Source organism: Amphiprion ocellaris, chromosome 19, assembly GCF_022539595.1.
Source record: "Amphiprion ocellaris isolate individual 3 ecotype Okinawa chromosome 19, ASM2253959v1, whole genome shotgun sequence".
Taxonomy (NCBI): Eukaryota; Metazoa; Chordata; class Actinopteri; family Pomacentridae; genus Amphiprion; species Amphiprion ocellaris.
In genome coordinates, this window is record NC_072784.1 from 9932396 (window position 1) to 9955706 (window position 23311).

Genomic DNA, 23311 nt, shown 5'->3' on the forward strand with positions numbered 1-23311 from the left:
AAAATTAAAAAATAAAAACCTGTGCTTTTTAAATGCCAGCGGTCAGACGAGGTGAGAACTCTTCTTCAGGTGTGACTGAATTCTCTGCATGTTTCCTCTAAGTGCCTGTTGGCTTGAACTCCTCATAAATCTACTTTATTCGACCATCAATCCTTCACTTCACTGTCAGCGTTGACTCATCTCCGTGTTTTACAGTTTTCATCAGAAAGCCTCTAAGCAGGCTAATACTGGGTTTGTCCTGAAAAAGTTCAGAACAAATCTTTATCTTTATAAACAGGCGTGAACAAAAGTTTGCATCCACCCGTATGTCATGTCAGTCTTTACTTTCCAATGACGCCTGTAAATAACCTAGTACATTTCTTTATTTGCTGAAGATAGCTGCTGTATTTTATTTTGGCGTTTTACCTTTATTTACAATGAGTAAAATGTGACTTCCGGTTGACGCTTTTATTGTTGAAAAGATTACTTCCTGTTGCAACTGAGCGCGAATTAGCTTATCGGCAATATAAAGACGGAGAAGGATAAGGACACGGAGAGAAATCAGTACATAAATATGTATTTTGGACTTAGCAGCCACTTTGAAAGAGGCACAAGGTATGTTTGTGTGTAAAGAAGAGCAATTTTGAATGTTTCATGGAACCGAATATGTACATGTGTTGAATTTTATAGCTAAAGCTAAGGTTTGTCTAAGCTGTTGATGTTTGTAAGAGTATAGCGTTTAGCTTACACATTGTTTTGTGTATTCTCTAGCGCTTACGGTGAAATTTGGGGGTTTAATGCCAATAAACCTGAAAAATCAGTAAGTGTCATCCTTCAATCAAGGGGGTATGCTACAACTCCTATAACTCTGAATTATTATAATGGATTAATAGAAACACAAAAAACAATCCTGTATTTTGTTTCTTTATAGATTTTAGTTTTTTCTTAGTTTCATGGCGTGGGCTGCACAGTGGCGTAGTGGTTAGCACTTTCGCCTTGCAGCAAGAAGATCCCTGGTTCGCGTCCCGGCTTTCCCGGGATCTTTCTGCATGGAGTTTGCATGTTCTCCCTGTGCATGCGTGGGTTTTCTCCGGGTACTCCGGCTTCCTCCCACAGTCCAAAAATATGCTGAGGTTAATTGATTACTCTAAATTGCCCGTAGGTGTGAATGTGAGAGTGATTGTTTGTCTTTGTATGTGGCCCTGCGACAGACTGGCGACCTGTCCAGGGTGTCCCCTGCCTTCACCTGAGTCAGCTGGGATAGACTCCAGCCCCCCCGCGACCCTAGTGAGGATTAAGCGGTGTATAGATAATGGATGGATGGATAGTTTCATGGCCTCTTAACTTGTCCTGAGTGATTACAGTCGACTACTGCTGCTGACTTCTCTGATCTAGTTTAAATAGAACCCATTAGATCCACTCATTAGACTCAAACACTACAGTGGGAAAGTCTGAGGAGCTCAGCAAAGATCTGAAAAAGCAAATCATTGACTTGAACAAGTCAGAAAGTCACTTGGAGACATTTCAAAGCAGCTTTAGATCCAAAAATCATCCAGTTGTGTTACTGCCACCATCAGGAAGAAAACACAAGAGATCACCTGTTGCTGAGAGGTGATTGGTCAGGATGATCAAGAGTCAACCAGGAATCATCAAAAAGCAGGTCTGAATAACTAGAAGCTGCTGAAACACAACTGTCAGTGTCCACAGTGTTTTACATCAACATGAGCTGAGAGGCTCCATGAAGAAGGAAGTTCTTCCTCTAGAAGCAGAACCTTGAAGCTTCACTCAAGTTTGATCACATGGACAAAAAAAAGGTCTTCTGGAGTAAAATTCTGTGGTCAGATGGAACGAAAACTGATCAGAAATTTGTTTGTGGAGAGAAGGTGAGGCCTTTAACTCCAAGAACACCAAACCTACCATCAAGCATGGAGGTGGCAGTATCATGCTCTGTGGAACTGGCCATTATTCCATTTACACAAAATAAATGGAATAAAGAAGAAGGAGAATTACCTCCATATTCTTCAGGAAAACCTAAAATCATCAGCAGAAGGTTGATGTTGGACACAGTTGGATGTTTCAAAAAGACAATGAGCCCAAACACACATCAGAGGTGGTAAAGAAATGATTCAATCAGGCTCGAAGGAAGTTTCTAGACTGGACTCCCCAAAGTCCTGATTTAAACCCATTAAGAACCAGAAGAAACAAGTCTGAGTCAGATTCTGACAAATTTAGTTCAACTGCTCAAATTCTGTCCAGAGGAGTCAAAGATAAACCAAATGTTTGTGGACAGAAACCAAAAGAACCAAACTGAGGAGAAAATTGTCAAATTTAACCAAATATTGAAATTTCTGTATGTCCAGGGTTTAGGGGAATATCCAGCCAAATTTAGCTGAAAATTCATGTTATGTTGAAATGTTTAAGACCTTTTAAAACCTAAAATTATGTTTTTACAGCGTACAGATTTCCTGTCTGTCAAGAATAAGATGATTTTGACAAACTCAGGCCCTGCAGCTCTCTGAGGCAGTCTTGCTCTGAAATCTGAGTTGGACTCTGCAGAGTTTTGTTCCAACCTGTCCTCCTTTATCTCCTCCTTTATCTCCTCCTTCATCTCCTCCTTTATCTCCTCATTTATCTCCTCCTTTACCCGCTGCTGCTGTTTCATGCTGTTTTTACCATATATGGAAACCTCCAGGTGTTTCCTACCTGCAGTCATGGACAGACTCCAACACAACAGTTGTAAAAGTTGTAACAGCGCCTCCATGTGTTCTACACAGAATCAACTGTAGGGAACCAGTTGCAAACCATGATGCTGATGTGTTTTGTGTCTCTTTGCTGTTTCTGTTCATTTTCATCTCTTTCCATCAGTTTTAACTAATTTCTGGTCATTTTTCATTCATTTGTGTTCATTCCAAATGTCTTTTTTATTGGTTTGGGTTCATTTTTGTGTCTTAAAGGTGGTTTTACGTCAGTTTCCATTGAATTAGCATTTATTTGTGTTCTTTTTGTGCATCTTTTCATAAGTTTTAGTCTTTATGTTCATATTTTTGTGAGTCTTTCTGTTCTTTTGCATGAATTTGTTTGTTTGTCTGTCTGTCTGTCTGTCTGTCTGTTAGCAACATTACTCAAAAATGGACAAATGGATTTGGATGAAATTTTCAGGGAAGGTCAGAAATGACAAGGACCAATTGATTAGATTTTGACAATGATGTGACTTATAGTCTGGATCTACAGATTTGTTAAAGATTTGTGTATCATTGCGAGATAGTGGCATGGCGCCACTTTAACCATGAGAACAAGTGAACGCTACATCAGCTGCCTGCTGACGATCACATGATTTTGATCCTACTACAAATCCACCGTTGTGGACTTATCAGGACTTATCCATCAGAAATGATACGAGGAACAATTCATTAAATTGTGGGGGTGTTTCTGAGTTCCATCATTTTCCACCACCTGCTACATATTTAGGTCATGCGATTCAGTATCTGTACATAACGTACACATGCATAACATACGACTCTGCTCAGAGTAAGGTCATTTTGATGTGGGTACATCTTTATTAAATGGCCACATTCTATGTTGCCGTGATTTCTGATCATCAATAACTAATAAACAAATGCTGCATTTCTTTAAAAAATGCTGCATTTCTGACAATGCCATATGTGGGAATGAACAGCCTGGAGTACTGCGCTCTCTGAGTGCTTCTCTAGTTCTAAACTGTCTTTTTATGGGTCTGCATCATTTTTACATCTTGCAGTGGTTCTTCTGTGGTTTAGACATCATTTTATCTATGTTTACATTGAATTAGCATTTATTTATGCTTATTTTTTGTCTCTTCTCATCAGTTTTGATCTCTTTACAGTCATCCTCTGTGGTTTTTGTGTTTATTTTGCATTCATTTGTGTTCATGCAAAAAGTCTTTTTAATTGATTTTGCATCTATTATCATTCATTTCTGTTCATTTTGTGTATTTTAAAACTACTTCTGCACCTTTCTGTTCCATTAAAGCACAAACTTGTTCAGGAACACTGAACCTAAGTAGAATGTATAATGAGGTTATGTAAGTGTGGGGCGTGTTTGTGCATGTATGAGCCTGACAGCTGTTATTGCAGGTATTTCCCAGAGGCCTGTTGCAACATAAATCACATACCTGTCTTTAGTCTCTGCAGTGATCTCTTCTGTTTCTTCTTTATCGCAGTGTTTTTCTCATGTCAACTGATTGGTTCCTCTCTCAGATAACGAGGCTGCAACACACCTGAACAACTGGACCTGGATCAACACCAAACACCCACAAGTGTTTTCGCTGGATCACTAAAGAAAATAAAGGCTTAAAGTGCAGGTGACTCAGTGCTAACACAGGTTTGGGATTAAGGTAGATTTAATAAAGCTGTTGGACAGATAAAGAAAAGTCCATTTATCGTGAAAACAAATCTCTACAAAGTGTTTTACAGCCACAAATTATTAACCTGCTGGAACATTAAAGCCTCAGCTCAGTGTAAGGAAGAGGACATGTAGTGAAGTAGGGCGATTTTAATAAACATAATACAAGACTAATATACAGAGTCTACAAAACATTTTCTAACCCTTTTGGAAGTTTAAACCTTTTATTGCTTTTCAGCATTGAATCAGGATAATTTTCATTTAGCTTTTAAGACAAAAAATACAAAAAAAGAAGTTTGTGAAAACAGATTTCTACAAAGTAATGTCAATAATTAAAGAACATAAAACATACAATTCATCAGTATTGTCCTCCTTCCAGGCAATATTTATTAGATGAACCTTTGGCTGCTGTTCCATCATTGATCCTGTGTTGGTCTCAATCAGTCTGAACATCTGGATGCTGAAATTTTACCTCATTCTTCTTCATAAAACTGTTAAATTCTGTCAGGTTCCATAGGAATCATGAGTGAACAGAACTTTTCAGGTCTAGACACTAATTGTCAGTTAGATTGAGGTCTGGACTCTGACTCGACCTCCAGAACTTTCACCTTGTTGTCTTTAAACCATTTCTGAGGAGCTTCAGCTGTTTGCTTCGGCTCATTGTCTTGATGGAAAACAAATCTTCTCAAAGTCTCAGTTCTCTTCAGACTAGCAGACTACAAGCCTTCCAGGACCTGCTGCTGAGAAACATCCTTACATCATGATACTGCCACCACCGTGCTTCACAGTGGGAATGGTGTGTTTGTGATGGTGTTCAGTGTTTGGTGTTTGCCAAACATATCATCTAGTCTGATGAACCTTCTTCCAGGTGACTTCAGAGTCTCCACATGTCTTCTGGTGAACTCTAGTCCAGATTTAATTTGAAGTTTTTCCAACAGAGTCTTTCTCTTTGTCTCCCATAAAGCCGTGACTGGTGAAGAACAGACAACAGTTGTTGTATGAACAGTCTCTCCCATCTCAGCTGCTGAAGCTTGGAACTCCTTCAGAGGAGTCATAGGTGTCTTGGTGGCCTCCCTCACTCGTCTCTTTCTTGCTCTGTCTCTCAGTTTTTCAGGACGTCCTGCTCTAATCAGATTTACTCATGTTCCATATTCCTTCCATTTCTTAATGATGGATTTAGCGGCACTCCAAGAGATATTCAGAAACTTGGAAATGTTCTTGTATCATCTCCTGACCGATGCTTTTCAACAACCTTTTCTCAGAGTTTCTTGGAGTGTTCTTTAGTCTTCATGGTGTAGCTCTATCCATTAGTACTGATCCACCAGTGACTGGACCTTCCAGATACAGGAGTCTTTATTCTACAATCACTGAGAAACATTCACTGACCTCAGATGATCCATTTACTAACTTGTCCAAAAGGCCAAATTATGATGACCATGGTTTGATGTTGAAAAGCAATTAAAGAGGGAAACTTCCAAGCTGCTCTACATGTCTGTGTCTGAGCAGATCACTGAAATTACGTGAAAACTGAATGAAGTTCAGTGGAAAGTTGTAAAGCCGGGCATGTTTGAACATATTTCTGTGTGGTTTTGTACATCTGTCAGTGCAGGAATCCTCTGAGCTGATGGACCGAACAGAGGTGGAGTAAAACTAAATGATGATTAAATAGACAGAACATAGGCAACTGATGAGCAGAAAGAGATCTGCAGTCAGTCCTCATTCTGCAATACGTACATTCAGGAATCGGTTTGTTCTCACGCTTATTTCAGATTTACAGAACAATTTTATTGCATTTTCTTGCAGATGGATGAGTTCTTAGCAAACACTTTAGTTTACATTTAATTTGAATCTTCTAGCAGGGAGTGAAACAAAAATTCAAAAAAAAATTGAAGTCTACAACAGCAACACACTCAACCGCAAAGACACTCAAACAACGACATAAACCAATGAGAAAGGAATCCAAAATGAACACAAAAACACAAAAAACAATCACAGAAGACACACAGAAACACATGACAGATACTAATAGACCAGCGAGACACAGAACCAACAATAGAATGTTGATGGATGACACACTAAGAAGAACAGCAAGGAGGTGCAAAGACACAACTGTAACATCTGCAAAGAGACACAAAACAGCCAAAATGAACAGAAATAAATCCAAAAGTGACACAAATGGACACAAAAAGCAAGAATGACTTGCAAAATAAAGAAAAAGAGATTCACAACCTCAGCAAAGAGACATCAAAGGACTGCAAAGACAGAAAAAAGGAAATGCAAACCAATGAACAAGAGGTGCGAAATGTAAAGAAATGAATGTATAGTGAACGCAAAGACACAAAAAATGACCAGAAAGAGATTTGAACTTACTAGTGGAGACACAAAATGACCAGGAACCGATGCACAACAATAACAAAGACACACAAAACAGCCAGAAAGACACACAAATGACCAGAAACAGATGCAAACTGATGAAAAAAGATGCAGAATGAACACAAAACTGAGATAAAGTAGCATCTAAGGCACATGAAATAACTTCTGCTGGAGACAGAAAACAACCAGAAGCAGATCAAAACCAATGACCAAGAGATGCAAAATGAAAGAACCAAATGCACAGTGAACAGAACAAACAGGACTAACAGACAGACACTAAATCTGAATGTAAAACTGACACAGACATTAAACAATCAGAGAGAATTTCTGGTCTGTTTGCATGTAATAATATGTGTCTTTCCGCCAGAGCTGGAAGTGGACTGACGACTAGACGGACCAGTTTTAGTCTAATTATCCTCCAGAACTTTTATTGCTCTGCTGCCAGCTACTGTCAATCACAACACGCCTATCTGTCAGAGAATCACCTGCATACATAGAAATACCTGCACACACCTGCAGCTCTGTCAGCTTCACTGCTGCTGCAACAATAGATTCTTAAAATGTTCCAGTCAGTGAACGTCTCCTCCCTTTACTTTAAAGCAAACCAACCTGAGAGACCCTGAAGGCTGCAGCATTTAGTTTCACCCTTAAAAAAACCAAGAAGTCATTCTTAGAATTCTATGTCTCCATAAATAAAACTGACAGCCACGAAATGTGGTGAGAAGAGACAGAGTAGTTTCATCAGAGTGATTGAATGGATCCAAAAGAGGACACAGTTTAATTATTGGTCCTTAAAAATGGAATAAATTGCAGAATGTTCAATCCAGACTGGTATAGTGTCTCCATAAAGTTCCTGTAAGTTTGTATATATATTGATGGATCCATATTTCCACTAAAATACAGTCTTTGGTCGACATTTCACCAACTTTTGAGGCTCAAACATCAGCAGAAACTGATAAATGGCAAATACTATGAGCTAAGGTTCACTTTTTTGCTATTTTGACTTAAAACCTGCTCAAAATGACTTGAAATGCATTCAAAATACAATAAAGTTTCTCCAAAATGATGAAAAATTCTCCCATAGTATTCAAAATAGTCAATAATGACTAGTTATTGTTCCTTGAAAATGTAAAAACATGCAGAATGTTCAATCCAGGCTGGTATTTTGTCTCCATAAAGTTCCTGTAAGGGTATAAATATGGATGGATCCATATTTCTGCCAAAATACAGTATTTGGCTGACATTTCACCAACTTTTGAAGCTCTAACATCAGTAGAATCTGACGTGTGAAAAGTTTGACAAGACATGGTTCCAGTTTTTAGATATTCTGATTTGAAATCGGTCCAAAATGACTCAAAATTTGTCCCAAATGACTTTGAACCTGTGTAAAATGAATAAGAATTTGTCAAAAAATGAATAAAGACTATCTCAAGTAACTCAAACCCATCCAAAATGACAGTAGTGAATAAATATTCACTCTTGAAAATGCATAAAAGTACAAAATTTTCAGTCAAACTTTAACACATCAGATTCTACTGATGTTAGAGCCTCAAAAGTTGGTGAAATGTCGACCAAAGACTGCATTTTAATAGAAATATGGATCCATCCATATGAATACACTTACAGGAACTTTATGGGGACACAACACCACTTTTTGAGTAAGGCTGGGTATATTTTGAGTCATTCTATATAACTCTTCTAAGTAATTTTTGGGCGTATTTTGGACATTTTTATGGAACTTTCTAGAGCTACAATACCATCCTCGATTGGAAATTTTGCACTTTTTTTTCTATTTTCTAGGACCAATAATCATTTAGTATTGTCATCTTAGACAAATTGTAGTCATTTTGAACCATCTTTACCTTATTATGATAAAATTTCAGGTCATTTTGGACACATTTTGAGATATTTTGGAAGTGATTTCAGACAAAAGTCCAGAAACAGATGCAAACCATTTCACCAAAGATTTCACATCTTTGGTGAAATGTTGACCAAAGACTGTATTGTAGTAGAAATATGGACCCATCCATATATAAACCCTCTCTGGGGACACAATACCAGCTTCGACTGAACATTCTGGACCCTTTTCCATTTCAAGGTCCAGTAACTCAAATGTGTTCTCTGTTGGATCCATTCAACCATTCTGATCTGATGAAACTATTCTGATCTGAGTCTTCAACATATTTCATGACTGTTGGTTTTATTTATGAAGATACTGAACCTTTAAATGGCTCCAGTATAGAGCATCCATGCAATATTTAATATATCTGTATTTATCTATATATGCATCTGTAAAGTATTCTCATATGTGCAGATTCATATCTCTGAAGAAGAGGCAGCTGGACTGAGCTGTGGGACTCTGCTGCCCCCCACTGGTGAAACTGGAGGTCTACACCCACCTGGATCTCGTTTACCTGCACAGGTGAGGCAGCAGCTTCTCCCTCATCTGGGGAAAGTCAGGTTCATATGAAGACTTTGTGTTTTTTACCGCCCCCCGCTGACCATCTGCTGCACAGCATTTAGTTTATTTTATATCCGCAAACTTCATGCACAACTGCTGTAAGATAAGTTATAAATATATTTCTGTGTTAATATACATTTTATTGATGCTATTGTACATTAATATTCAGGTCTAGGATATTTTAATGCTTTAATATCCACATTATTTATCATTTTATGCATTAATATCCAAATTATTGTTACTTTAGTGTGTTAAGATCCAGGTTTTTGACACCTTTGTGTATTAATATTCAGGTTATTTATAGTTTAATTATTAAACATGCATGTTGTTGATAGCTTAGTGCTTTAATATTCAGGTTATTGATAGTTTAATGCATTAATGTCCATATTGTTGACAGGTAGTTTAATACTTTAATATTCAGGATATTGGTAATTTAAAGCATTAATATCCAAGTTATTGATAGTTTAATGCTCTAATATTCAGGTTATTGATAGATTAATGCTTTAATATTCAGGTTATTGATAGTTTATTGCTTTAATATTCAGGTTATTGATAGTTTAATGCTTTAATATCCATGTTGTTGATAGTTTAATGTGTTGGTATCCATGTTTTTGGTAGTTTAATGCTTTAATATTCAGTTTATTGGCAGTTTAATACTTTCATATCCAGTTTATTGATAGTTTAATGCTTTAATATTCAGGTTATTGACGCTGTAGTGAGTTAATATCCAGATTATTCATACTCACGTGCATATGTATTAATTGTATTGTGTATTTCAATTTAACACGAGTCAACATGGACACGGACACAGGTTATATACCAGCTTTAATTTCAGATATAAATGTACAGAATCCACCAGCACAGTGAGATATTATGATAAACAACACCAGCATATTATGTAAAATGGAAAGTAATCCAACAAAATTCAGCTTCAGGTTTTTAAATCAAAGTGAAACAGAGTTGAATGCTGAAGGTGGTGACATCAAAACATCTCTTTAAACCAGAAACACACCAGTTAAGATGCAAAACAGCTCAGAAAAATACACCAGGTAAAACTGTGGATAAAATACAGTCCATCTGCTGATTATGATGTTAAAATGATTCTAGATTATTTGTGATAAAAAAGTGAATATCAGAAGCACTCAGTATGTTATTTTTTTTACTGTGTTTGTCAGTGGTGGAAAGTACATTTTTCTATAATCTAGCTAATTTCTGTTAACTTTCATGAGGACATTTTACTGCACTACATTTACCTGATAACTGTAGTTGTTTTTCAGATTTCTGTTTGTATTATTAAAACTGATGAATGTTCTGTGTTCACTATAACAAATTTGTGTTCAGACAGATTGTATTGTGAATGTGGTCGTTTTAACGTCGCCCCGTTAGCCAGTCGGAGACGCACGATGTCATGGTGGCCCTAGAGGTCAGCTGAGGTCAGCTGAGGTCAGCCATCGCTGAAGGAGAGGAGATGAAGCTGCAAACAAGAACAAACATGATTCTTTATTTTTAATACTGTTATCACATCAAGTTTCAGTTTTTTCTGGATGACTTGTTTCATTCCAAATCTGTATTCTTGTATTTTAGTTTCTTGATTGTTTGACCATGAGAGGTCACCGTCAGTTTGAATACTCAGATTATTGATACTTTTGTGCATTCATATCCAGATTATTGTCACTTTTGTGCATTAATATCCAGATTATTGACACTTTTCTGAGTTAATATCCAAATAATTGACACTTTTGTGTGTTAATATCCAGATTATTGAAACTTTTGCATGTGAATATCCAGATTATTAACACTTTTGTGTGTTAATATTTCAGGTTAATGGCATTTTTGTGCATTAATATCCAGAGTATTGACACTTTTGTGCATTTATATACAGATTATTGAAACTTGTGTGTTAATATGCAGATTATTGACATTTTTTGTGTTTAAACCCCGATTATTGAAACTTTTGTGTGTTAATATACAGATTATTGACACTTTTGTGTGGTAATACCCAGATTATTGACACTTTTGTGCGGTAATACCCAGGTTCTAAATATCAGTTATTGGTATCTTCACTAATGACAGGTATTAATATCAGTCCTGAAAAAACATTTTGGTCTGTATGTGTCCTCTGGCGTTTTTGTCTCATGTTTTTGTTGTAGTAGCTGTGGATTTAAAGCTCTTACCTGCTGCCTGTTGGGGTTGCTCTTGCGATCTCTGTTCTTCTTTTTGTTTTTCCTTACTCTTCTTCCTTCCAGCTGCTGATATCGTCAGCGCAGCCATCTTACAAACGCTGATTCTCTCCTTGTGGCTTCCGGTTCCACTGCCAGTGCTCCTGATTGGCCGGTCGCTGCTGCTGATGACCCGGCCCCCCGTGCTATTTGTCCTCCCTGACCCTGAGGAGCTGCTGATTCTTCCTCCACCTATGCTGCTGATTCTCTCATTGCTCCCTGGACTCTGACTGCTGAGTTTAGACCCACTCCCAGTGCCGCTAATTCGATTCCCACCAGCTGCTGAACTGTTCAGCCACCCACCGCTGCCCCCACCGGACCCCATCCTCCTGCCAGGACTCGGGGCTCTTTGGCTGGTGGTCGGCCACCCTGTGCTCCCTGCACTGCTCTTCCGTCCACTAACTGAGCTGTAGACCGGCTTCCATTCACCACTGCCAGTGCTAGTGTATCTCCCAGAGCCACTAATCCTGTGACTCGTGGTTGAACTGCTGAGCATGCCGCCGCTACCTGAGCTGCTTAACCTACCACCACTTCCCACGCTGCTGCTGCGCCTAACAACACAGCTGGAGCTCAGCTTGCTGCCGCTACCAGCACTGCTACGTCTTGATCCACTTCTTGTGCAGCTGCTTGGTGGACTGATCACATCGTTGTTGCCTGTAGCAGTGCTCACACGTCCAGTACTCCCACCATAAACCCTCCATTCCCCACTCCCTTCACTGCCGAACCTCCCTCCTCCTGGTGAGCTGAATGCTCGTTGCGTGGCCACTGATGGGCTTCCTTCCCTCTCTGCACTAAGTAGACCATCGCTGCCAGCCCGGCTGCTTATACGTCCACCATAAACTCTCCATTCTCCACTCCCTGTGCTGCTAAGCCTCCCTGTTTCTGATGTGCTTTTTGACAGGTTCATAGCTGTTGATTGGTATTCTTTGGTCTCTATGTTGGGTAAGCTATGACTGCCTGCCAGGCGGCTTTTATGTCCTCCATAAGCCATCCACTCTCCACTTCCTCTGCTGCCAAACCTTCCTGTCTCTGGTGGGCTCATTGCAAGCTTTGAGTCTACTGATGGATTTCCTTCATTCCCTTTGCTGGATAAGGTACTGACACCATCCAGGCTGGTCTTACGTTCAAGACTACCTGCATAAACTATCCATTCCCCATTTCCCCTCTTGCCAAGTCTCCCTGTTTCTGGTGCACTTGTTGCAAGCTTTGAGTCACCTGATATTATTCCTTCATTCTGCTCGCTGGATCTACTGTCCAGGCTACTCTTACGTCTGAGACTACCACCATAAACCATCCACTCCCCACTTCCTCTACTGCCAAACCTCCCTGTATCTGGTTGGCTTGTTTCAGGGACCATGGTCACCGACTGGTTTTCTTCACCACCTGTGTTGCTGGTACTGGTACGTCCCAAACTTCCACCATAAACTATCCATTCCCCACTACCGTGTACAAGTCTTCCCCCTGCTGTAACAGCTTGTGCGTTTTCATTGCTGCTAACAATCGTTGCCTTTGACTTACTAGCCACACTTCTTAAGGTGGCGTCTTCATTTGGACTTCCAACGCTTTCACTATTACCTGGCTTATTCGCAACTTGTCTATCGTATTTTCTCTGTACCATCTCATCACTTTCCATACTCTCTTTCTTATCTTCACTTGCGACACCATTTTCTATATCTCTTACACTTTTTGGATACAGACCTCCGAAACCAAGCTGTTCTTCTTTGTCTGCGATGATACTCTGAACACCTAGATCTACAAACTCCGCACCACTTGGACTCCTGCTCATCTGAGTGCTAGAACCAATGCTTGTTCCACTCGAAATGACTTCTTTTTCTTTGTTACCTTCAAATGGTCTAATAACCAAACCCTCTCTGTCTGACATAATGACTTTGGTATTTCTGTCCCCTTCTTGAGCTCCATCAAATGTTAATGACTGGTCTTCCTCTTTTGTTGACAGAGTGTACTTCTCAACTGGTCTTACATGTACATTTGCCTCAGTTAGACCAAGACATGCGTCCTCACCGTCTTCTTCATCATTTGGACTCAGACAAGTATTAATCTCGACTGGACACAAACATGTGTCACAGTCATCTGGGCCAGGAAACATTTCTGGGTCATTTGGATTCAGAAGCAAATCAGGAATCCCAACATGGTCATCCAGGTCAACTGGGAAAAACAGTTGATCATCAGTTATGCTCATTATTGCATCTGTCTCAACTGGACTCAGACACATTTCTGGACGTGGGCTGGTCAATACATCAACTTCTTTTGGATTCAGAACCTCCTCAGGCCTGGAGGAACTAAAAGCCACTCCAGAATCTGTTAGACTTGTGGACATTGAGGCCTCTTTACCTGCCAGACCAACGAACTCATTGCTCAACTGTGTAGAGTCCACCTTGACCTCAACAGCATTGCTGATTACCTCCATTTCTATCTCAATTTTCTTGGATAATGCTGAATTCTGACCCTGTCTTGGGACACCTTCTGCCTCTACTACTTCCGCTTGGTTTTGTCCTTGTATTTCTACATCCTTGTCATCTATCAGGGTTACCTCATGAAACACTTCAACCTCAACTTTCGCTGGCCTATGAGTATGAGATCCAGACTCCTCAATGGATGTCTGGGACATCTTAGCATGGACAGAGTCTCCATTAGGATCCATCTGAGCTAAAATCACAGTTTCTGTCTCCTCTGTAGCTGTAGGTTTGCCAGGATCAGATATTTCAAAATGTGGTTCTGGCTTTATCTCAGGCTCAGCATGAGGACTGGTTTTGATCATCTCTATTTGACTGTTCTCAACTGGACTCAGACATATTTCTGGACTTGGGTTGGTTAATACATCAGCTTCTTTTGGACTCAAAGCCTCCTCAGGGCTGGAGGAACTCAAAGCAACCTCGGTTAGATTTGTGGACATTGAGGCCTCTTTACCTGCTAAGCCAACCAACTCATTACCCAACTCAATAGGTTCCACCTTTACCTCAGTGGTATCATTGATTACCTCCACTTCCTCTGTTTCTATCTCAAATTTCTTGGACAGTATTAAACTCTGACCCAATCCTGGGACACCCTCTGCTTCTACTACTTCCTCTTCCTTCTCTCCTTCTATTACTATACTCTTGTCCTCCATTAGAGTTACCTCATCAAAGACCTTATCCTGAACTGATGCTGGCCTATGAGTGTGAGATCCAGACTCCTCGCTGGATGTCTGAGTAACTTCTGATGTAGTTTCCAACTCATAAGTCATAATCTGTTCAGGTGTTTTGTTCTTAGCATGGACACTTTCTCCATTATGAGCCATCTGAGCTAAAGTCACAGTTTCTGTCTCCTCTGTAGCTGTAGATTTGCCAGGATCTGATGTTTTGAAATGTGGTTCTGGTTTTACTTCAGGCTCAACACGACGACTGGTTTGGATCATCTCTATTTCATTCTTTGTCTCTGTTTTAGTAATTCCTGAACTAGTCTCTACTTTGGTTTGGACGGCAGCATTACTGTCATGAACCATAGTGGCGATTATCTCTGTTTGAGAAGCCTTGACAGAAACGTCCTTGTCTATGCCTTGGCTAATTTGAGCCTTGACAATCAAAGTGTTCTGCAGATCACAATCTTTGGCATGGACTTTATATCCCACTAGGTTGCTCTCTTTGTCAACTGTGGCTTTAACTGTCAGGGATTCTGTCCCGGTACTTTCTGGAAGAGTTCCTACACTCTGGGAGGAGTGTGTCACATTAGCAGTGTTAACTGATCTTACTGCTGAGTTCTTTAGATGTTCGCTCTCGTCCCTCATTACCTGGACTGTGGTTACTTTCTCTGATTGTGGTGCTAATTCAACAGTGCGGATGCAACCTTTAGAGACTGTCTGAACCTCTGGGGTCCTCAAATTTCCCTGAAGAACCCTAATTGTTTCGTCCACTGTGACATTTCTCCTGAATGTAGAAGGACTGGTTGTAACACAGGGAGATGTGGTCACAGGCTGGGAGTTTAAGTTGAGGTTTGAAACCCTATTAGGATATTTAAAATACAAAAAAAAAAGAGCAATGTTGAGATTAAAAACAAAGACAAGTACAGTGGGCCTTGAATTTTCTTAATATTTAGCTTGAATGCATTCTGGAAAGGATGATATAATTTGGTATTAGCAGTAGGTTATTCACTGAAGAATGCTTATGTTGGTTAAAAATTACCAGATACTTGACAAAAATATATATTCCACAAACAGCAGAAGAATTATTGTGAAGTAAAGTTTGTTGGAAATGTAGTAAAAAGGCTAACGGTGTAAAACCCCTGACTGCCGAGGTATAGTTTGTCATAAAAAATGTTTCATCTGTCTATTGGATTTCCATTATCATGTACCTTTGGTGGTTCATTTCATCCAGGAGCCTCTTGTAGTCCTGGATCTCTGCTTCCAGTCGACTCTTAATGTCCAGCAGGGCATCATAGTCTGCTGCCTGCTGAGCTGCAGCCTGACGCACCGAGTCCAGGTCTCTGCAAAGGCCGTCCACCCTCTGCTGTAGGGCTTCCAGCTGCAGGACAAATGACTCATACTGCTCCTGACCAGAGACCTCCAAGACTGAGATCTGTACCGACAAGAAGACAAATGCACTGCTGAATGTTCTGATTTTTTTTTTTAAATTTTAAAATGTAAAAATAAATTTGACATTGACTTGGTCTTGGAACTTTTTGGTTTTGACTTGAGTTTGGCTGGCTTTGCTTTAGGTCTTTGGACTTGTTAGTCTGGACTTGGCCTTGATGTGAGAATGATGGTTTGTACTTCACTCACTACTAGTCTTGATTTAGATCTTGGGATTTGTTAGTTTTGACTTGGATTTGTCTTAGGATTTGTTGGTCTGAACTGGTTTTGACATTGTTGCTTTATACTTACATCTTAGGGCTTCCTGATCTTGACTTTGGTTGTTTTTCTAGTTTTGGTCATGACTTGGGAATTGTTGATTTTTATTTAGATCTAGATGTATTAGTCTTGAATTGGACTTAGTAGTCTGAACTTTTTTAAATTTTTTAAATCACGTCCCACCACTAATATATATATATATATATATATATATATATATATATATATATATATATATATATATATATATATATATATATATATATATATATATATATATATTTGAATTTTGGACTTGCTGTTCTTGACTCGGGACTTGTTGGCATGGACTTGGTCTGGACTGACTGTAGTTTTTGGTGTTTTTTTAATTCACATGGGATTTGGTAGTCTTGCCTTACACTTAGATCTTAAGACATGGTCTTGACATGGGACCTGCTGGTCTGGACTTGGACTTGACTTGGGGCTCATTGATTTATATTTAGATATTAGGACTGACTAGTCTTGACTTGGCCTTGATTTTAAACTTCCTGGTCTATGTACTTTTGTCATAGGCCTTATTAGTCTGGACTTGGACTTGGTCTGAGGCATTTTGGTTTTCTTGACTTGTTAGTTTGCAGTTAGAGCTTAAGACTTGGTTCTGACTCTGGACTTGCTGGTCTGGACAAGGACTTTACCTGTGACTGACTGCAATTTTTGGAATTTTCGGTAATTTCCTGAAACTTTTTGGTTTATATCTTAGGACTTACTGGTCTTGACTTTGGAGACCTGGAAGTAGTCTTTGAAATTTAGATTTAGCACTCATTAGTTTTGACTTGGAATTGTCTGAGTCCTGTCATGGACCTTGAATCACACCATAGACTTTTCCTGGGACCAGATCTTATTCTTCCACAGTATGTTGGAACATCAGAGCAGTTAAACATTCAGAGATCAGGAACAGTGGTTTAATCTCACCAGAGTCTGCAGTCTGATCAGTTCTTCTGTCAGAGTGGCTGCTGTCCTCCTCAGCTCCTTCACCTCAGCCTGGTCCAAATCTGACCCCATGGCCGGGTCAAAGGTCACCTCTGGAGAACTCAGTGTGGACACCTGAACACAACACACCTGGTGAAATATTGTTTTATTGGATTGAAATCCACCCATATCCAATCCACTCCCCACCAATGTTCCTTGGTCTCTTGGAGTTAGTCTACCTGAGTGTTTAACCAGGACTCGTTGGGGTTTCTGTCGAGCGGCGTCACACTCGTTCTCAGGTGTTCCAGCTGTCGGAGCAGATCTGATGACTCAGCAGTCTGCATCTCCACGGCAATGCCCCCAGACACTTGAGCTACAAGTACTTGCACATTCTGGACAGGTAGGCAGGAAACATGACATGGTTTGTTCACGCACAGAATCAGGATGAGTGTTGGTGTTTTACATTTTTGATGCTTTGTTTATTGGGTTATACCTATTGTCATTTTACCTGCAAGAGTATCACCTGTTGGTGCTTTACTTGACATGTTTTACATCTTAGTCTTCTGCCTGTTGGTGTTTTACTTGTTGGTGTTTCAACTGTTGGTGTTTTACCTGTTGGTGTTTTACCTGTTGGTGTTTTACCTGTTGGTGTTTTACCTGTTGGTGTTGTGTCTGCAGCTCTACCAGATGCTGCATTCGGTTGTCCAACAGACTCTGCAACTCTGGCAACTTGTGGACCTTTAGCTCTGCCTGCAGTTCCCTCAGGCCGCTAAGCTCCGCCTCCGCCTTGTCACACCGCTCGCGCTCCTTCTCACACCTGGTCACACAGCAGAGGATCATGGGATACATGCACCCATGTGTGTTTGTGGTGCTCAGATGTCGGTGTGTGGATCTACCTGACGTTGAGGTCGAAGGCGTCGAGCTGAGCTCCGAGCAGCTGCAGCTTCACCTGAGTCTGGGCCGAGAAACAATCACCAATCTGTAAATCAGAGAGAGAGAGTTTTAGAGCGGTTTCACATGGAGCTACACCTGGAAGTGTTAAGAAAAGACTAAAAACCCAGCTGAAGTGAACACATTTGCACTTGACAGAAACCGAAAAAAATTAACAAATAAAAATAAGTTCCTATTACATGTTAGTGGTGTGGAGATGACAACTCCCGTCCACCAGGCCCTCAGGTGGCAGATAGAGGAACGGCCCTCAGATATGAGGGTTAGCTGCGAATACCAGTCCCGGACCAAATCACGGACTGCCTTTTGGCAAGACATAGCACCTACCAGCCACCCGCAGGGTTACGCGTACATCCATTCGGGAAGTAGGGATGGTGATAGCTTTGGTGGGTGAACATCGATAGACAGCTGTTTCTGTCACTGATGCCTGTTTGTTAAGCAGATGAGCTGTAAAGAGTCAGTGTTTAGGAAACTGCCCCCTTCAGTGGGGAACTGTTCCTGTGATAGTCTTGTATTTCTGCTACTAGAAATTCATGTTGCATCTCATCAACAAGTCGCTACATGGTCCACATGCACGCTTGTCAACCATCATTAGGCAACGTAGACTAACCCTGGATGGACATGTGGTGAGACACAACGAAGCAGCTGGTTGAGTATTGTTATGGAAACCTGATGCTGTCAGAAGGGCTGGCAGGCTAACACAACATTAAGGGAGGTGCTAGAAGAAGACAATGGTTTGGATGCAAAGAACTTTTGACTGCAATGCTGGACAGAATGAGCTGGATGAAGAACTTTATTCATGTCACCGATTCCGTCGGATGCAATTGACTGACTGACTGATTACATCTGCAGTGCCTGTGGGTACCACGGTCCTATTCTCACACATGAACTTGTTTTATGGCTCTTATCAAGGTTTTTTTTCTCCTGACTCGATCCTTGCTTGTTTTATATCTACTCTTAGATTTACGTCGCTTTGGATAAAAAGCGTCTGCTAAATGTAATTGTTGAATTGTAAAAGTGCACCTGTATATAAATTGAAATATTCATAGTCATAAAAATAAATTAAAAAGTAACATTGCAAAAAGACAGAAAGCAGGAAAGATGAAAACAAAGAAGAGAAACAACGGTGAAACAAGGAAGGAAAGACTGAAGGACAAAACAAACGAAATAAGGAGAAAGAGGATGTTTACAAGTGAATACATTATGATACATTTTGTTCATTAATTGCTGTTGTTTGTTTACAGAGAACTTCTTCTTTATGTTCTGAAAACCACCAGATCACCTGGGGGAAAATCCAACATGGCGTCTGCAGCCTCAGCCCCTGATTGGCTGTTCCACCTCACCTCGTTCTGCAGCAGAGACACCCTCCTCAGGTGTCTGTCCAGCTGCCTCAGCTCTCCGGGACACTTCCTGTTCAGCTCTTCCTGGATCTGAAGTTCCAGCCTCTGATTGGCTGCTTCCAGAAGCTGCACCTGCATCCACCAAACAGAGACGATCCTCAGCACAGAACTCACAGATCAGCTGTTTTAACGTCCTCTGGCTCTTTAACCGACAAGTATTAACCAGTTAAACACTGTTAGTCAATGCAGAACGCAGACTGGGTTGTAAATTGGTTCTAAACTGGTTTTATACTAGTTACATATTGGTTTTGAAACAGTTTTGTACTGTTTTTTTTTTTTTTTTACTGGTTTCATACTGGTTTTGGACAGCATCATAGTTTTTTTTAAACTGTTTTTGTACTGGTTTCATTTCTAGCTTTTAGCCTGGAGCCATACTAATTTTCCAATCGACTTTAGACTGGTTTTAGATTGGTTTTAGATTGTTTGGGACTGGTTTGGAACTGGTTCTGTACTGGCCTTGCACTGGTTTGGAACTGGTTCTGTATGGGTTTTGGAATGGTTTTAGATCAGTTATGGACCAGTTTTGCATTGGTTTTAGGCTGGTTTTATGCTGGTTTTGTACTGGTTTCATATAGTTTGAACTGGTTTTTATTGGTTTCATATAATTTGAACTGGTTTGTACTGGTTTCATATAATTTGAACTGCTTTGTACTGGTTTCATTTAAGTTTTGAACTGTTCACATTTTAGTTTGATACTGATTTGAACTGGTTTTATACTGGTTTTGGAATGGTTTTGGACCAATTTTGCATTGGTTTTGGACTGGTTTTATGCTTTTTTCCCCCTGGTTCCATACTGTTTTGAACTGGTTTGTATTGGTATCATAATTCTGAACTGATTTTGAATTGTTTAGTTTATGTTTGAAGAGGTCACATTTTGGTTTTGAACTGGTTTGATAATGGGTTTGAACTGGTTTTGTACTGGTTTTGAACTGCTTTGAATGTACAAGACGCCTCCCTGATGCTGTTGCTAATCTGAACATGTAAAGTTCCTGAATGTCATCATAATTGTGTTTTTCTGTGCTGCTGTTGGATACTTCAGTTAGACGAGTGAAACCATTTTTAGATGTATTTTTCTCAAACATAAAAAAAAAATCAAAACCAACTGCAACAAGACAAAACAAACATGAAGTCCATACAAAACTCCTACAAGAAATCTGTCACTTTAAAATTTTATTTATAATTAATCTTTAATTTAAATCAGAAACAAGCTCTGTAGTCAGTTCAAAACTCCGTTCAGAAATCCAACATGTTTTATGCTCTGTCGGTCTTGAAAGGATAATTAATGGTCACGTATGATTCTCAGTTAAATTTAAGAATCAAACTCCATCAAGAAATGTTGTATTTTGACAATTTGTTGGCAGTTTGGAAGGTTTAAGGTTTTCCACTTCATGCGCAGATTGTGAGTTTTTCAGTTTGTGCAGAATTCCACTGAAAAGTTGGATATTTTTATGTTCTCTTGGTTTTAAATGACCATAAATCATCCTTAATAAATCTCTCCATTATCAGTGAATCAGAAATCAAACTGGGTTTTCTGACAAAAGAAAATTCTGTTAAAAAAATCTGACATTTTTTTAATGTTCTATTGCTCTTTGAAGGATCATTTAATTTCAGAATCATAGAACAGATATTGTGCTCATGTTTGTTCAAAACTCCATTGAGAAATGTTCTGTTTTTATGTTTATTTGCTATAAATTTTCTTTGCTTGTGCGCTGCTGCTGCTGCTGCTGCTGCTGCTGTTGGATCCATCAGAGGAAGGTTTTTGTGCTTCCACCTCATGCGCAGATGGTTTCTCAATGTTCTCGATGTTTCAGATTGTTCAAAACTTTGTTGAAAATCTGCTATTTTTATGTTTTCTTGGTCTTAAACTATAATAAATCATCCTCAATAAATCTTGATAATAATAAATCATACAACAGACAGGTCTCTCTGTCAATGCAAAACTCCACTGAGAAATCCTACATTATTTGTGTTTCTTTGCTCTTAATAGAATTGTTTCCTTTGAGTATTATTAAAAACAAATCCTGCACTCAGTTAATTCAACACTCCAACAAGAAATGTTGCATTTTTTATTTGCTGTAGAATCAATAATGAGCACATTTTCTTTGCTTTGTTTCCTCTTCGTCCTACCTGCTGCAGGTATGATGCCAGCCTCCCGTTCAGCTGCTGCATCGTTTGTTTCTCTCTGGACAAACAGAAGCTGCGGCTGCAAACCGGAGCTGCAGCTGCAGCTGCAGCTGCAGCAGCCGCAACGCTGCTGTAATGCACCGAGGCTGCAGCTCCATGCTGGACTCGGTAACCCAGAGCCGCCTGGTTCGCTCTGCTCCCTCGAAGAAGCTGCCACTGCAACATCTCTGCTGCCCTATGGTTGACTTTTCATCGCTGCTCCACCGTCCTGCTGCAGATTTACACACAAACTGCTGCTTACTTGATCACAAACGCAGGTTCTTCAGGCTCCTGCCCTTCCTACCTTCATCCTCCAGTAGCTGAGACTCGCAGCCCTGCAGGTGTTTACTGTCTCAGGTGTGTCAGGACTTGATGCAGCTGAGCTTTAATTTATTTTAACCTTTAAATTGCGTTATTTAGAACAGGTTTGAGCAGGACAGCAGCCCTGCCCTGCAGATTGTATGAATATGAAGCTCTCAGCACAATAAAGCCCGTCAGGTTGTCACTTGTTCTTCAGGTGTTTTGGATCACAGAGTCCTGTGGCTAGAGGCCAAACGCTCAGCAAAAAGCTGGGAAACAAAAGCCAGTAAAACCTTTAAAGGTCAGCAGTGACTCTACAGCATTTCTCTGTTTTCTTTCCTGTAATCGGCCTGATTAGCAGCTTTTATTCTTTATCCCAGTTCATCCAGCCAGACTACAGAAGAAAACACAGAACCAAATGTGATCCAGACAGAAACCTTCTTCACTGATTCACTCACATTCATTCACTGCTCAAAACCCCCCACAGTGTCCGTGGAAGTGGATGTTACTGTCTGGAACTGGTTCTAGTGGCTAGAACTGTTCCTCCTGCTCAGACTGGACATTTGGACTGGTTTTAGACTTAAGCTGGTTTTAGACTGGTTTTGACTGATTCTGGACTGCTTTAGGCCTTGGTTTTCAATTTGACTTTAGTCCGGGTGGATACTGGTTTTGAACTGGTTTCCAAATTTGTTTATAAACTGGTTTTGGACTAATTGTGGCCTTGGTTTCCAACTTGGTTTTCAGCTGGTTTTGAACAAGTTTCAGAGCAGTTTTGTACCAGTTTTATACTGGTTTTGGATTGGTGTTGGACTGGTTTTAGACTGGTTTGTACTCTTTTTGAACTTGCTTTGTACTAATTTTGTACTGGTTTTATACCGGTTTTGTACTGATTTTATACTGGTTTTGGATTGTTGTTTGATTGGTTTTATGCTGGTTTTGTACTGGTTTTATACTGATTTTGGACTGGCATTGGACTGGTTTTAGACTGATTTGTACTCTTTTTGAATGCGTTTTGAACAGGACTTTGAACTGCTTGTAAAATGGTTGTGAACTTGGTTGTAGAAGGGTTCTAGACTGGTGTTGGACTGGTTTTGGACTGATTTTATACTGGTTTTGTACTCTTATTGAACTTGTTTTGAATGGGACCTTGAACTGCTTGTAACATGGTTGTGAACTTGGTTGTAGAAGGGTTCTAGACTGGTTTTAAACTTGACTTTGGACTGGTTCTGCACTGGTTTTGCATGGGTTTTGCACTGATTTGGGACTGGTTCTGTACTGGTTTTGAAATGGTTTTGGA

At 39.9% G+C, this 23311-nt stretch overlaps 1 protein-coding gene and 1 long non-coding RNA gene across 3 annotated transcripts; one reads left to right on the forward strand and one right to left on the reverse strand.

Annotated features, from left to right (window-relative positions):
* Positions 1–248: 248 nt before the first annotated feature.
* On the forward strand, positions 249–20649 carry LOC118469166 (uncharacterized). 2 transcript variants are annotated; one of them, XR_004845996.2, is made up of 4 exons: positions 249–594; positions 4178–4318; positions 9047–9154; positions 19429–20649. It is a non-coding gene; the product is annotated as an uncharacterized LOC118469166 (long non-coding RNA). The 2 variants fall into 2 exon arrangements; XR_008599727.1 differs by having other exon boundaries at positions 250–594; positions 4215–4318.
* Positions 10002–22077, reverse strand: LOC111584888 (uncharacterized). The gene is made up of 9 exons (XM_023294224.3): positions 21679–22077; positions 19495–19623; positions 18100–18182; positions 17861–18020; positions 17443–17595; positions 17207–17338; positions 15760–15983; positions 11368–15410; positions 10002–10667 (listed from the first exon to the last, which is right to left on the reverse strand). The coding sequence occupies exons 1-9, from the start codon at positions 21898–21900 to the stop codon at positions 10618–10620; spliced, it is 5196 nt and encodes a 1731-aa protein (XP_023149992.2). The 5' UTR covers positions 21901–22077; the 3' UTR covers positions 10002–10617.
* Positions 22078–23311: the final 1234 nt, after the last annotated feature.